Raw genomic sequence first — 16,429 nt, forward strand, 5'->3', positions numbered from 1 at the left:
CCTGACGCGGGGCTCGAACTCACGGACCGCGAGATCGTGACCTGGCTGAAGTCGGACGCTTAACCGACTGCGCCACCTAGGCGCCCCTCCATTTTCTCTTTAACCGTCTGTGGAAGAACAGCCTCCGACCCCTCCGGGGTCGTTCCTGCCCGTTCGATGGCCGGAGCGGTGGGAGCCGCAGGCCAGAGTCCGGTGGTGGGCGGAGCACCGCGGTCCTCACCGGCGAGCCACCGAACAGGCACCGAGGGCAGCTGTGCGCCTCCCGACCCGTCTGCAGCGAACTCTGGAGCCAGGGCAGCCCGTTCCCCCGGAAGTTCCTCTTCCTTCTCGATCTCTTAAGTCTCTGTAGGAGCCGAGATCAGGCATGGCCTCCGCGGGTGGTCACGGGAGAAGGTGCCACGAACGTGCAGGCTTTCCGGGGCCTCACTGGGCCCGCCATGTGAGCCCCCTTGTTGCCGGATGTGGTGGCGATGTCCACAGGGCTCAGGGGAGGGTCTGTCACACACACAGCAACGGCAGGCAGGTTAGCACCTCTGGCGGCTACTGATTCCAGGGCTGACCACCGTGAGAGGCGGGCGGGCGGTCAACCCTGGGATCAGTAGCCGCCAGAAGGCCTGGCTCCCGGAAGCTGCCCGGATCTGGTCAGGGAAGGTTCCAGAAGGGACGGGACCGGCCCCTGCAGTGGCAGCACACTTCAGCACGGCTCGCCGGCCAGCATCCCCGGGGGGCTAGGACACCGACATCAGCCGGGTCTTCAGTGGCAACCACGTGACGAGCTGTCAACAGAGCCTCTTCCGCGTTTCTTCAGATTTCTGATGTACGTGCCAATGCCAATACCTTTCCTTCCGTGGATCACTGTTCTGTTTGGAAGTCAAGGTTGTGCCACCGAAGTGGGTTCCTGCTGTAAGAAATCTGGGGACACCCTCCTGCTTCACTGGCAAGACATCAAGGACTCCGGACATCGCAAAGGTTTTCCTTTAAGTTACGACGGGAAGCCAGGGCACCGCCTTACAGACCCCTCGCTGGGTAGTGTGGGAAGACCAGATAACTTAGTCTTGAAAAAGAACATTGACTAAGAACTCAGAGGAAACCCTGGGGAGATGCCTGGATGTTCTGCCAAGAGGTGGAGGGCAGGGCAGGGCGTCCCTGAATCCCGCACCCCCCCCCCCACCCCTTACCAGCTGTGTGAGGTTCGGCAAGTTACTTAATCTCTCTGTGCCTCCTGTTCCCCGACTGTCAAATGGGGATGATGAAAAGAGCATCTATTCCCCGTGGTAACTGTGATGGGGCAAAGTAAGGGCATTACCAAGGTTCGTTTCTGTTGTTCACTGAAAAAAAAGAGAGGGCATTTGATGTTTGGTGCCTGGTGCACAGCAGGTGCTCAAAAGAGATTTCCTGAATGAAGAAATGGGAGAGCTTGGTTTTTATGGGGGGAAAACCTCCTTGGATGGCGGGTTCTGGAAGTGAGGTTCCAAATAGCTCAGCACGAAACCCGGTTCAGAGCAGCACTGCTCTCTGCCCCAAGCCAGCCAGCTCCAGGGAAGCTTTATAAAAACGGAACTCTGGTCGCTCACCGCTGTGAAGGGGAGAGTGGTTCCCAGCTGTGACGTCATGGAAAGGACACAATTAACCTTGATCTGCGGTTTATTTACTCCATAAATAGAGAAACCTTGGCTGGCACTGGAGGATTGCTCCCTGCCAGTCCTCATTGCGAGGGATTTTCAGAACGGCTAATTAATACGAAGCAGGCGCTGGCCTGTCACTCCTAGTTGTGCCGGGCTTTGAACCGACTCCCAGGGCGCAGTCACAGAAGCTTTGATTTGTTTTTTTGGAGTGAGACAGAAGACACAAACACTAAGCGACGTTACTGGCCCCCTAAGCGAAGCGTCATTCGGTCTAATAATATTTCTGATGGGCCAAGAGGCACTAGGTTGTGATAATTTTGGATAAGTGCAGATTAACTATGGTTCCATTTTTGTAAGGTTTTCTCAGGGGCAGGCTTGGAACATTCCAGCCACATTCCTCTGAAAGCTGTCTCGTTTTGGGTACCTTATTTCTGGAATCCATGTCCTAGGAGGGTTTGCCCCTAGAAACCAGACACATACCTCTTACTCAGTCAAGAAATATTCTGAGTATCGACTGATCAACTTTTATAGTAAATACTGTACGTGTGCTAACGAAGGGGTGCCAAACTCTTAGTGGCGGTGATTCCGGGAGGCTAGATCAGGTGGTGTTTGAGGTTTTTTACGATGTGCACGCCTCAGTTTAGTAAGTAGGAAAAAAAAACTGCAGCGAGATAAACATAAGCAGAGTCCTGGAGAATCTGTGGAAATCTCCACCTCGGTGACTGGAGGTGATGGGCAAGAGTCTGCAGGGTGGGGGCTGGGCTGCAACCTGTGGGTTCTGGCTGAGGCAGGCACACACATCAGCCTGATAACCAGCCCGCCCCTCCTCTCCGCTTCCTGGTGAAAGGCAAGCTCGATCGCCGATCAAAAGGGGGCATTTTGGACTCCCCAAAGGCTTACCTTAAATCTTGCCCGTTGTCATCGGATGAGACGTCGTCAACGTGGATCTGGTCGCAATCCTGCGGAGAATGTGGCACGAAGAGAAAGACAGGGAGAGGTGTGGCTGGTTAATCTGCTGTAGCCTCTGAGAGCTGATCGGGGGAGCACTGCCCTGGGAGTCACCAGCCCTGGATTCTAGCCTGAGCTCTGCCACTAAAGGTTAGGCGACCTCCGGTTAAGTCTCTTCCCTTCTTTTGCTTTTGGTTTCCTTATACATGAGCAGGTTGGGTGTAAGGTGGGGCGGTGACCACATAACTTATCATGCAAACCAAGATAGTTCTGCAAGTCAAAGGGGCTGCTGTGAAGATTACATTGGAGGGACAGGCACAAAACAGGACCACCCCTCTCTACCTGTGAGTATGTTAGGACATATGGTCACCCTGGCCCCATAGTGGAAGCCTTTGCCTTAACCGAGGTATCTTCTTCCACTCGGAATGCTCTCTGCCTTCATCCGCAGAGTGAACTTAGTATTCTTCAAGCATTAGCTTCTGGAGGTACCCCCTTCCCCAGTCCTCCTCGGGGTCCGATGATATGTGATCATCATTTATTGAGTACTTATTACGTGCCAGGCACCATTCCGAGGGCTTGTCATTCCGCCACCCACACATCCCCCCCCCCCCCCCCCCCCCGTTCTCTTTGGGGAAAACACCTTAACACCTGCGAGTTAAGACCGAGGGGGGCGGGGTGAGGAAAATGGCCTCGTGACCCAGGCTCAACCAATCAGAGAGACCCAGGAGCCGTCCGGCTTCAGCGATTGCGTCAAAGAGGAGCACGTGATCTAAACTGGACCAACGGGAGAGCCAGCCCTGGGAACTCGGCTGGGACCTTGGCTGCAGCTGTCAGAGGGTGGTGGTCACGTTATCTGAGCCCCTGGACCCGGCCCCAGCTGAAACCAGGCCACCCTGACTGTGGTAGGTAGAATAATGCTCAACCCCCCTGCCCAATGCCCATTCCTAATCCCATGGTCGTCATGTGGCAAGAGGGCCTCCGCAGATGTGATTAAGTTTAAGGTCTGGAGATGCGGAGAGCAGTCGGGATTCTCCAGGTGGGCCCTAAATGTAATTACAAGGGCCTTTGGGAGTAAGAGGCAGAGGGATATGGGAAGACGGAGAAGGGGATTGGGGTGATTGCTTTAAAGACGGAGGAAGAGGCGACGGGCCGAGAAATACAGGGTGCCCACCAGACGCCCAGATTCTCCCTTCAGAGCCTCGTTGGCGTCTTTCGCCCAGTGACACTGATTCTGGACCTCTGACCTCCAGAACAGTGAGAGAACACGCTGGTGGTGTTTTAAGCCACTGCGTGTGTGGTAACTGGTTACAGCCGCTGCAGGAAACGACTCCACGGGCCCCTGGGCTCCAGCTAGTGGAGTGGCCGTTCTGTCACTCGGCCACCGGGCAACACCGCACCCTCCACGAAGTTACGCGCCGTGCACGCCCATCGGTCACCTCTGCCTCCGGCATAAAGTCCATCCAGGCGACAGGCTGATGTGGCACAAGTGGTGAGCGTGTTCTGCCCGCCGCTGCGGTCCTGGTGAAGCCCGGGCTCCGGAGTCAGACTGCCTGGGTCTGGATCCTAGATCCAGCCACTTCCCGGCTGTGTGACTTTGAGCCAGTGGCATAACCACCCTGAGCCTTAGAGGTGGGATGGGGAAATGGGAGATAAGGGAACCTCCTTCGCGGGGTTGACGGATGTGAGGAGAAGCGAGAGGCTGTGCTGGGAGCGTCTGGTACAGTGGCTGGAACACGGCAGGTACGGGGACGCACGCTACTCTTCTTATTATCGTGTTAAGATTTAAAAATGTCCACATTTAGGTGTCAGGGTGATCTCAGGAGGCAGGTGGCTCCTGGAAAACACTGCTAGGGAGAGGACAAGCACATGCAACTCTGAGCTTGACCTCTAAGAAAACGATTGGTGGTAACACCTCTGGACTCTTGTTGAGGGGGTAGCATCTGGGAAAGAAAGAGCGGTTTCTATTATTTTGAGCAGATCTCTTTTTACGTGAGGACGGGGCTTGAATTTATCTTTGAGAACAGGAGCTCTGCTGGGGGATGATGGGAACCCCTTCCCTCATTAATTCTTTAAGATATGTAGAGGCAACCGTGTTGTGATGGGAGATGTGGGGGCAGGGTGGGGGTGGGGACAGTGGCATTTGGGGCAGCCCGGGCTACCCTGTGGGGATCGGGGCTGGAACTTGGGACAACCAGTGTGGCCACTGGTCCCTCTCTGGTGTCCGGAAAGGGCTTTGGATTGAAAAGGGGTTTGCTGGGAGGTGAGGTTTGCTTCCACAGTCCCTGGCACACTCGGACTCACGGCTCAGTGGCAGTGACAGAGCATGACTCAGAGTCCTGACGCATAGGACCTCACGCCTCCGTGGGCCCGGGGCAACGCCTGGGAACAGGCAGCAGTGTGTGCTCTGACTCGCCTGGATGGGAAGGGCAGGGGGAGGTCCCACCGTATGGCTTCCTAGGGGTCAGCCGTGGGCAAGCGGAAATCGGTGAAGAACATGGCGATTGACAAGTGGTAACCCCAACTGAGAAGCTCTTTGGAGAGTGCTGGAAAAAAACTGGGGACGCTGAGTGACCACTCGAGCTGGCAGACATCTGGCTTACACCTAAACCTCTACTGTTGCTCATTCCGTATTTCCTTCCTTTCCACGTATCTGGGATTCTGACTGACGCTTGGTGGTCTTAGGTATCATCGATCCCCCTCCCCAAGAGGGACTGTCCTTTCCTAAAGTAGTTGAGCGCCATGGTACACCCCAACTTGAAAGCTTTTATAGTCATGCTAATACTGTAGTGGTTGGCCATACGTGGTTATTTATATTATTTTCAAATTAAACTCAACCGCATAAAAAATTGAGTTCCCTAGGCCTATTTCAAGTGCTCAGTAACCACATGTAGGCAATGGCTGCTGTACTGGACGGTGCACGTACTTGCCTCGGCACAGAAAATTCTAGTGGACGGTGCTGCTCTCGAGGGGTAAAGACACCAGGCTGACAACTTCTCTTCTGTGTTGACAGGTTCGATTAGGGATGAGCTCGCAAGCCAGCCTGGAGACGTATCTTATTCAGCCCACACTACGCTTGAAAAATTGTTTGGGAACAATAGCCAATATGTGAACTCAGGGGACCTCTCTTTCCCCGTCTCCGTCCTCTCCCTTCCTGCTCTCACTCTTTCTCTGTCTTTCCAGATCTTCAGCTACTCTGAGACTTTACGCACTCTGGCAGTGCAGGGCTTGCATTGTTCTGTCCCATCCGCCCTTAGCCCTTTCCAGCGCTCCACAGTCTCGTCTGGGTTTTCTTCCCTTCACGTCACCTGCTTACCTGGCCCCTGTGGGCTTCCTAGTTTGAGACCTCTGATCCACAGACCTCGTATACCAATCGAAGGGTCCTGGGACAGCAATCCTGATACGTCAGTGAAAACTGTCTTTAAAAAGCCAACGCGGACTCCGAAGACCCAGGCACAGAGAAGACCAAATTAGTAGCAGACTTCTCCCCCATCCAATGCTTTGCCTAAAATTGGAAAAACACCTCCCGTGCCCCCCTCCAGTCCTTGCCTGAGGCTCGAAAGCTGCTCCGGGGGTCACACGGGCTCAGGCCCCTGGGCAGGGGCACCCACCGCTTTCCCTGATGTCAGGGGAAAGGTATGTGGGAGGCTCTGGTTTTCTCATTTGCAAGGGGATTGTTGGGGGCGCTAAAGTGTGACAACAGTAGCGATCACATTTCGGACTTAATAAAATACCATGACGCTCAGCTAGACGCTACCTCATACTCCACCAGCTGACCTAGATCCAGTTACCCGCTGAGGCTGAGCCGGCAATGAGGGGAGTGAGCTCTGGGGGAGGAAGATCCTATGCGCCTCAATTCTCCTGCATGGGGGGCGGGCCTGTACGGTGGAGGGCACCAGCTTTTCACAGCCTAGGGTGCTTCTGGCCTCTTCAGGGTCACGCGTGACTATCCTGGGGGGTCCGAGTGGGACCTGCTAGCAAAGACAGAGGAAGCGTTCCCATGGCCTTGACCTGGGTGAGGTCTGGGCAGCAGCAAGGAATTTACGCTTTCTGACTTACGGAAACACCCACACATCGTCTTGTGCAAAGATGTCCACCATCCCGGTGAGAAACGGGACAACACCTAAAGTTGCCTCAACCGGATCATCACTAAACGCAACGTGGTATGTCCATTCAGCGGAATCCCGCCCAGCGGTTCAGACGAATGAGGTGGATTTTTCTGTTAGCACACGGAAATATTTCTAAGACGTTCTATTGGGTGAAAGACCCACGAACAACACGGGGGTTGGGGCACTGATCCCTGTGTAGTCAAAGATCTGTGTATCACTTTGGACTCCCTCCCGAAACTTAACCACTAATAGCTGTTGTTGACTGGAAGCCTTACTGATAATATAAACAGTCAATTATCACCTAGTTTATATGTGATACGTATTACATACTATATTCTTACAATAAAGTGAGCTAGAAAAAACAGTTATTAAGAAAATCACAAGGAGGGGTGTCTGAGTGGCTCCATCGGTTAAGTGTCTGACTTCAGCTCAGGTCATGATCTCACGGTTCGTGAGTTTGAGCCCTGTGTTGGGCTCTGTGCTGACAGCTCAGAGGCTGGAGTCTGCCTTGGATTCTGTGTCTCTCTTTCTGCCCCTCCCCTGCTCGCATTCTCTCTTTCTCTCTCTCTCAAAAATAAATAAGCATTAAAAAAAATTAAGAGTAAAAAAAAAAAATCACAAGGAAAATGCATTTACAGTACTGTACTAAATTTATTTAAAAGTCTGGGGGCGCCTGGGTGGCTCAGTCGGTTAAGCGGCCGACTTCAGCTCAGGTCATGGTCTCACGGCCCGTGAGTTCGAGCCCCACGTCGGGCTCGGTGCTGACAGCTCAGAGCCTGGAGCCTGTTTCCGATTCTGTGTCTCCCTCTCTCTGACCCTCCCCCATTCATGCTCTGTCTCTCTCTGCCTCAAAAATAAATAAACGTTAAAAAAAAAAAAAGCTTAAAAAAAAAAAAGTCTGCATATGTGTGGATCAATGCAATTCAAACCCATGTTGTCCAAGGGTCAACTGTATTTGTAAAAACCCATTGAAAACAAAACAAGATATTTTATATGGATATATACATAGATGGACAATGAAAGGTCTGGAAGCTTACACATCTGACTGGAAGCAGCAGTTCTGTCTGGGAAGGCACTGGGATTGGGTTAGTGGTCACAGGAGGCTTTCAACTTACTGAAATGATTATTCCTCCCCCCCCCCCTCATTTTCCATAAGGATAATGCACATATGCATTGCCTTTGAAAACAGAAAATATCTCACTGGGGAGGAGACAGGCAGGATCTAACACTGAAGGCCATTTAAAATTTTTTTTTAATGTTTATTTTTGAGAGAGAGAGAGAGAATGAACAGAGGAAGGGCAGAGAGAGAGGGAGACACAGAATCCGAAGCAGGCTCCAGGCTCCGAGCTGTCAGCACAGAGCCTGACGTGGGGTTCAACCTCACGAGCCCTGAGATCATGACCTGAGCCGAAGTCAGACGCTTAACTGACTGAGCCACCCAGGCGCCCCTCACACTGAAGGACATTTAAGTCCCCAACGCGCCAGAGGCTATGCTCAATACGTTGCACATATGAAAGGGGATACAGTTGACCCCCATCTCATGGAGGGCAAGTGGAGGTGGGGAGAGGTGCAGAAATTTGCCTCTTATGGGCTGAATTATGATTCTTAAAAAAGATGTTGAAATCCTAACCCCCAGGCCCTGCGAACGGCCCTTATTTGGAAATGGGGTCTTTGCAGAGGATCAAGTGAAGACGAGGTCATTAGGGTGGTGGGTCTAATCCAGTTATGACGGCAGTGAGGGGAGGAGGGGCCCAGGAGGCCGGCCGCCTTCAGAGCCTGTGCTCCCAAAGAGCCACCCGTCCGAGGACTATTCGTAAAAACCCTTCCTATGGGCCCAGAACCGCATCAGACAATGCATGCGTCAAGAGCCAGGAGGTTTCAGGGGCGCCCGGGTGGCTCCATCGGTTAAGTGTCTGACTCTCGATTTCGGCTCACGGTCCATGAGATCGAGCCCCACGTCGAGCTCTGTGCTGACAGCGCGGAGCTGGCTTGGGATTCTCTCTCTCCCTCTCTCCGCCCCTCCCCGCCCCCAAACTAAGTAAGTAAACATTAAAAAAAAAAAAAAGAGCAAGGAGGTTTCCAGGATTAAAAGTGGCTCTCGCCTTCAAGGTACTTAACACGTCACCAGAAAAGGTGAGGTGAATGCACATGAAAAACCGCACTGCTGATTCGATCCACAGACGTACTGATCGCCTACTATGAGTTCAACGCCAGGCTGGACCCTGCATGTGTCCTGGAACAGTCCCTGACTCCCTGCTTCCCCTCACATTCCTCATCAGCAAATCCTGCCGACTCTCCCTTCCGTGGATATCCACAATCACTCAACATATGTCCACAATAAGTCAATATGTATTCAATATGTGTCCACAGTCTGTCTCTTCCCGCCTCCTCCACTGCTCCCACCAGGTCCGAGCCCTCATGATCTCCCACCGAGATCAGGGCTCAGCAAACCACAACCTGTGTGAATAAAGCTTTAGTGCAGCACGGCCAAGTTCATTCCTTTCCATACTGTCTGTGGCTGCTGTTGTCCCACAGTCGAGACAGAGACCGTGTGGCCCGGAAAGCCTGGAGTATCTACTATGGCTCTTTACGGACGAAGTTTGTGGAGCCCTGACTACTGCAGTCACCTCCTCACCCTCCCTGCTTCCACCCCTGCCTCCCTTTGCGTAAATGCACGGTCCTCACAAAGTCTCTGAGCCTGCGTGTCTGCACCCCGCCCCCCCATCTCCCACTGCACTCGCAGACGTAGCAGCCTCCCGCTATTCCTTCAACAACCCACACGCTCCTGCTGCAGGGCCTTTGCACTTACTGTTGCTTCTGTTTTGAATGCCTTTCTCTTCTCTATCCATCTGCCACAAGCCTGCAAAGGCTCCTTGATGTCCTCTCCTTTGCGAAAACTGTCCCAGCTCCACCTCACATCAGGACCAGTAACTTCTCCGTTTCTCCACTTTGTGGGGCCTCCAGGGCTAACCTACGGCTGATATAATGGCCAATCTATTTTTTTTATCCAGTAGGTAACGCCCGTTGTTTGCTGATTTTTTGCAAGGTCAGAGAGTACAGCAGTTAAAAGCGTAGACTCCAGACCCTCGGTTCCGAACTCTGGCTCTGCTGCTGATTAACTGAATGGCCTTGGACCAAGTATTGAATCTTTCTGACCCTCAGCTTCCTGTCGGTAACTGAGCTACGGAACAGCACTCGGTGCACGGGGCCTTGCGAGGATTAAATGAGTCGGTACAGGTGAGGCACTTTGAAAAGTGCCTCTGCCTGTCGAAAATGCCACCTACGTGTCTGGCATAATCACTGCTGTTATGACTGTTTTGAATTCTACAGGCCTGAACTCTGTGCCTGGTTCAGGAATGATCACACTGAGCTGAGTTCACCATCAAGAGAGGCTCGTGCATGGTCAGCTCTGCAGATGAGACAATTTAGAAGCAAAGCAGAAAACCGCATTCCTCAGTCAAACCCCGCCAATGTGTCAGGACGCTGTGCGCGAACGCATCTCAGGGAGTGGGGGGGGGGGCGTGGGGGGACAGAAGACACTCGTTGAGGTCTTACATCCTGGACTTCGCAGATGGTGTTCAAACACCCTTCCCTGGTCTCCAGTCCCAGCCCTGCCATTTTCTAGGAGTGTGATCTCAGGCAGCTTACTTAACACCAAAACTTTTAGTTTTTTTTTTTTTTTTTCAAGATTGCGCAACTTGGGGTCTTTTTCTGGTTCCATACACATTTAGGATTGTTTGTCCTAGCTCTGGGAAGAATGCTGGTGTTATTTTGATAGGGATTGCTTAATTTTTTTTTTTTTAATGTTTGTTTTTGAGAGCGTGAACAGGGGAGGGGCAGAGAGGGGGGAAAACGCAGAATTCGAAGCAGGCTCCAGGCTCTGAGCCGTCAGCACAGAGCCCGACGCAGGGCTCAAACGCATGAACCGTGAGATCACGACCTGAGCTGAAGTCGGATGCTTAACCGAATGAGCCACCCAGGCGCCCCGATTAACACCAAAGCTTCTAATTCTAGAATAATTTTAGATTTGCAGAAAAGTTGTGAATGTAGTATAGAGAGTTCCCATAAACCCCACGCTCAGTTTCCCTTATTGGTAACATTTGTATGGAGTACCTGTCACAACCAATAAATATTACTATACCGTTATTAACTAATGTCAATTCTTTTTTTGTTGTTTGTTTGAGGCACTGGGGCCTCCGGCTGGGTGCCGTGGCTGTTGCCTGTGGCCTCCCCCCAGGGAGAACGGCCCAGGGAATGTCAGTCCCTTATTCAGAATCCCTTAGCCTTCTCCACTAATGTCCTTCTTCTCTTCCAGAATCCCAGCCAGGGCATCACATTACACTTTGTCATCCTACCTCTTCAGGTTCCCCACGGCCGCGGTAGTTTCTCCCACTTTCCTTGGTGTTGACAGCAGTTTAAAGGAGAACCAGTCAGGTGTTTTGTAGGATGCCTCTCAACGGGGATCTGCCTGTGGTTTTTCTCATGGTCAGACTGGGGTTGCAGGTTTTGGCGAGGAGGGCTGCACATCCTTTTCTAAGGGTGCATCCTCTCCAAGGGCTTACACTGCCCATGCTGACCTTGATCACCTGGCTCAGGTCATCTCTGTCAGGTTCCTCTGCCGTAAAGTCACTCTCCTCCCCTTTCCATACTGTACTCTTTGATTTTAATTTTTTTTTTAACATTTATTTATTTTTGAGAGACAGAGTGTGAGCAGGGGAGGGGCAAAGACAGGGAGGCACAGAATCCGAAGCAGGCTCCAGGCTCCAAGCTGTCAGCACAGGGCCCGATGCGGGGCTTGAATCCACGAACCAAAAGATCATGACCTGAGGGGTGCCTGGGTGACTCAGTCGGTTGAGCGTCCGACTTTGGCTCAGGTCATGATCTCGAGGTTCATGGGTTCGAGCCCCGCGTCGGGCTCTGTGCTGACAGCTTGGAGCCTGGAGCCTGCTCGGATTCTGTGTCTCTCTCTCTCTGCCCGCCCCTCCCCCCCCACTCTGTCTCTCTCTCCTTCAAAAAATAAATAAACATTAAAAAAATTTTTAAAAAATCACGACCTGAGCCGAAGTTGGTTGCTTAACTGACTGAGCCACCTGGGCGCCCCTCCATACTGTACTCTTTGAAAGGAAGTCACTATGCAAAGCTCACAGTGAGGGTGGAGTTATCTGAATAAGTGATTCAAAATTTTTTGCCCGAGATATTAGTCTATCCTCTCCCACTTATTTATTTGTCTAATCGTTATTTGTGTCATTACGGACCCGTGGGTCCTTGTTTTATACTTAGAATCCAATATCATGTAACTTGTTTTCGTAGTCAAATTGTTCCCAGCTTTGGCCACTGAGAACTCCGCCAGGAAGCTCCCGTGTCCCTTTGACATCTTCCATCGCTGTAGAGTCTTTTGAGCACTTACTTTTGGCATAAGACGTGCCACATGTATTATATGTATTTCCTGCCCCAGCCCTAGAATCAGCCGTTTCTCTAAGGAGCCCTGGCTTCTTTTCTCAGAAAATGGCATTAGAGCCCAAGATCTGGGGGCTGGGTGTGCTCATTGCTCCCGGAGTGTCATTGCTTCGGGACTTTCTCAGGTGACAGAGAAAAGTCTCCAGGTTCCTTTTTGGAAATTATGAAACCTGGGTAGCACATCATTTGCAGGTGTGTTACAAGGCATATGACGGCCTGATGAATGGTCCCAATTATAGTTCAGATCCTTCTTTCACCACGGGCCTGAAGTGGAAGCCCAGAGAGGGCCCGAATGGGACTTACATGAAGAGTCGTGGGGCATGGGTGAAAGTATCCGCGGGATGGCAGGGGTAGCCGGCCTTTCATCAGCGATGAAAACGACAGCGATTTGTCCGTTTGTCATGGGCTCAAAGTCCAGGTGTAGCTTCAGGGTGACACTCATCTCATGAAATGTGTAGGAGAGCGTCTCACCTTTTTCTTTGCTCCTAGTTTGTGCAGGATGGGGTTTACCCTTTCCCTGATGTTTGCTGGAACTCTTTTTAAAACAGGCCTGGTGCCATTTTTGGAGAGTCTACTGTTCCAATGTCTCACAGCCATGGGTTCATTTATTTTAAAATCCCCCCCGAGGTTAATTCTGGTAATTTCCATCTTCCTGGAAAGTGCCAACTTCATCTAGGTGTCAAGTTCATTGGTATAATATCATACAGTGTTCTCATAATTAAAAAAAAAAGCCGGATCTGTCCTCAATCTGAGTAACGTCCGTCCTTTCGTTCTGAATGTTGTTTATCCATCTCTGCCTCTTTTTCGTTCTTTTTCTTTTTTCTCGTTCATGCTTGCCAAAAGCATCATCTGCCTTCATGGTCTTTTCAATGACCAATTCTTTTAACTTTCCTGTTTTTCTAATAGAAATGTAATCGAAGGCCGGATCACCCTTTGCTTGCATCCCACAGACTTCGATACTCAGCATTCTCATTGCTGTCCAGTTCTGACCAGCAAACGCAGTGACAAATACTTATCAAAACTGTTATGATCAAGCTGGGGACAGCTGGGGTTTCCCCACCTGCCCTGCCGAGCTCTGATCCCATGGCTTTCTGTCCCTGGCTGCCTGGAGACACGAACGCAGAAAGGAAACTGTTGACAAATTTGCTGCAGAAAAATGACTCTCGTCAGAGGCCAGATGGACTCCCTGGCCACTCCTCCTCTTTCAGGGCAGGTATATTTTTAAGTGAGATTGCTTACGGCTGTTGCTCCCGGGAGGGAACCCCGGGCTGTCTTTCGTGTGTTGCCTAAATGTTTAACTTATCTGAAGAACACCAAGGAGGCCGTGGGTTGCGCCGCATTGATGGCCGGTTGGGCAGGATGCCTCGGAGAGCAGCTCAGCGTTGACATGGTGAAATATTATTCTCCCTGATGGCTCCCGCAGCACCATAAATCAGACGTTAGCGATCGGGCCTGCACGTCAGGCAAGCAGCCACGGCTTGCCCAGGTTCCAGCCACTTCTGAGTCCCTCTAGCAAGATCTTTCCTGAAGCTCTGGCAGCACGTGGAAAACGTCCCCCTCCAGCCCACCCACCTGCCTGGCCACTCCTGCACCTGGTAGGCGGGGCGGGGGGGGGGATACTTTCGGCCAAAAACCTTTAGGTCAATCTTGTTTCTTACAGAGGACACTTTTCTCCCCTCCATTCTGTTGATCTTATGCCTTCTTCACCCACTCAGTTCATTTCAAAACTGTGTTTCCCATGCAGGATAAAGGTCCCAGCTTGGAAGTCAGCTTGGCCTCGGATTAAATCTCCATACTACCCTTACTCTGTGAACTCTCTGGGCCTCAGTTTCCTCATCTGTAAAATAGGGATAAAAACCCTCCTTTGTAGGCTTGTTGTGAGATGTCAGTGAGAAAATGCATGTGTGATGTGTGGCACAGGAGCTCAATACAGGCAAGAGCTGGGCAAGTTAACATCTCGGTGCCTCAGTTTTCCCATCTCTAAAATGGGTATACGTAACCCATTTACTGTATTTACTGTCCGTGGCCCTGTAAGGCCTAAAGGAATGAGTGCAGGCAAGCCCTCTGGACAGCATGCAGTGCGTTTTAGCTGGCACTGTGACTATTATTCCTATGTGTGCCCTCCACTCAGCCCCAGCCCCGGCCTGCGTCCTTCTTTGTAGAAATGCATTCCGACCCCTTGTCTATTGCTCTGCTCACCTTCAGGGTGGGGAGTGAGGACGCCAGCTCAGTTCGTTGTGATTTCCGTTGTTATTTGTGTGACTTTTGTTTTGCGTCTACAGCGTGAAGATGATGTGCTAACTCACAGATGAACTTCTGTCTTTGTCTTCTATGTCGGGAACTTCTCTTTCCCTCCGTCTCTCTCTCTTTTTCTTTTTAAGATATTGAAAAAAGTAATCTCTACGGCCAACTTGGGGCTTGAACTTACAACCCTGAGATCAAGAGTCGCAGGCTCTACTATGCCAGCCAGTGGCCCCTCTGCCGGAAATTTCTTCTCCTCTTGCTGGCAGACCTTGCTTGCCTTTCTCCACATGTCCAGGCTACACCAACCCTCTCTGCTTTCTCTTTCCCTTTGAACCCATCATCTACAGCACCGTGTTGAGTCTAGATTTCCTGTCTGGAATCTTCTTTCTCAAGCCAGATGGCAGCTGCTCTCCCTGGGAGAGGCAGCGGAACACAGCGAGTAAGTGCTGGGTCTAAATATTGCCACTGCCAACTGTGTGACTTCGGGCTGTTCACTGAACCTCTCTGTGCCTCAGTTTCTTCACCTGTAAAATGGGTGTTATGACTGAATGTCTGCGATCCCCCCCGCCACGAATCACGTGTCAAAGCTCTAACTCCCAGTGTGCCTGGGTTTGGATATGGGGCCTCCAAGGAAGTAACCAAGGTTAAATGAGGTCATAAGGGTGGCGTCCCAATCTAATAAGATGAGTGCCCTTATAAGAAGAGACACCACAGAGCCCCGCTCTCCGTCTCCGCACCGAAGAGAGGCCATGAGAAGACGGTGAGGAGGCCTTCTACAAGCCAGGAAGAGAGTGCTCGCCAGCAACGAGATCTGCCAGCACCTCCATCGGGGACTTTAGCCTCCGGAACTGTTGGGGATTAAACGAGGTAATACATGTAAAGTGTTCAGAACAGTGTTTGGTATAGAAACGTCAGCTAAGATGATGATCATCATCGTCCCTGAAAATACAGGCCATGGGGCGCCTGGGTGGCTCGGTCGGTTAAGCGTCCGACTTCGGCTCAGGTCATGATCTCACGGTCCGTGAGTTCGAGCCCTGCGTCGGGCTCTGTGCTGATTGCTCAGGGCCTGGAGCCTGTTTCAGATTCTGTGTCTCCCTCTCTCTCTGACCCTCCCCCGTTCATGCTCTGTCTCTCTCTGTCTCAAAAATAAATAAACTTAAAAAAAAATTAAAAAAAAGAAAATACAGGCCATGTCTGGTAAGTTTAGAACTCCAGAGTGGCACTGACAGAACTTTCTACAACGAGGTAAATGTCCGGTTCTGTCCACTGTAACGGCCACTAGCCGCAGGTGGCTATTTACATTCAAATTAGTTAAAATTAAGTAACATTAAATAAGCATTCAGGGCCTCAGTGGCATTAGACTTATTTCAAGTGCCCCAAACCCACACGTGGCCAGTGGCTACTGTACTGGACAGAACAGAAATTTATAGCGTTGTAGAAAAATCTACTGGACGGGACTGCTCTAGAGAACTGGCTTTCAAATGGTTTTTTTTTTTTTTTTTAAAAATTTTGTTTTTCAACGTTTATTTATTTTTGGGACAGAGAGAGACAGAGCATGAACGGGGGAGGGGCAGAGAGAGAAGGAGACACAGAATCGGAAACGGGCTCCAGGCTCTGAGCCATCAGCCCAGAGCCTGACGCGGGGCTCGAACTCACGGACCGTGAGATGGTGACCTGGCTGATGTCGGACGCTTAACCGGCTGCGCCACCCAGGCGCCCCTCAAATGGTTTTGACTGTGACTTCCAGTAAGAAAATACGTTTGCTATCACACAGAGAGGTTTTTTTTGGTGGTTTCTTTTTTGGCATTTCGAGTAAAAGCAAGCAGCGTGAGGCCTGGGTTGTGCTGGACACTAGGGGATCCAGAAATACGGTGCATCTGGCTGACGGCTCTCAAGGGCTGAGCACAGAGTTTCTCAACGGGGTGCCGCTGGCATTTCGGGTTCCTCATGCAGGACGCTGTCCTCAGTGCTGGGTTATCTGGCATTCCGGGCCCTGCCTGCTAACAGTCAATAATTCTTCCCCTTCCGGTGACAACCAGCACCCTCCCT

General features: G+C 51.4%; 1 protein-coding gene across 1 annotated transcript in view; it reads right to left on the reverse strand.

Annotated features, from left to right (window-relative positions):
- The window catches only part of EYA2 (EYA transcriptional coactivator and phosphatase 2), an 89,507-nt gene that overhangs the window by 20,863 nt on the left and 52,215 nt on the right, over positions 1–16,429 (reverse strand). The window contains exon 5 of the mRNA XM_032592732.1: positions 2,526–2,584. Coding sequence (XP_032448623.1) covers positions 2,526–2,584 — 59 coding nt within the window. The remainder of the gene's footprint in view (positions 1–2,525; positions 2,585–16,429) is intronic.

The sequence above is a fragment of the Lynx canadensis genome, chromosome A3 (assembly GCF_007474595.2).
Source record: "Lynx canadensis isolate LIC74 chromosome A3, mLynCan4.pri.v2, whole genome shotgun sequence".
NCBI lineage: Eukaryota > Metazoa > Chordata > Mammalia > Carnivora > Felidae > Lynx > Lynx canadensis.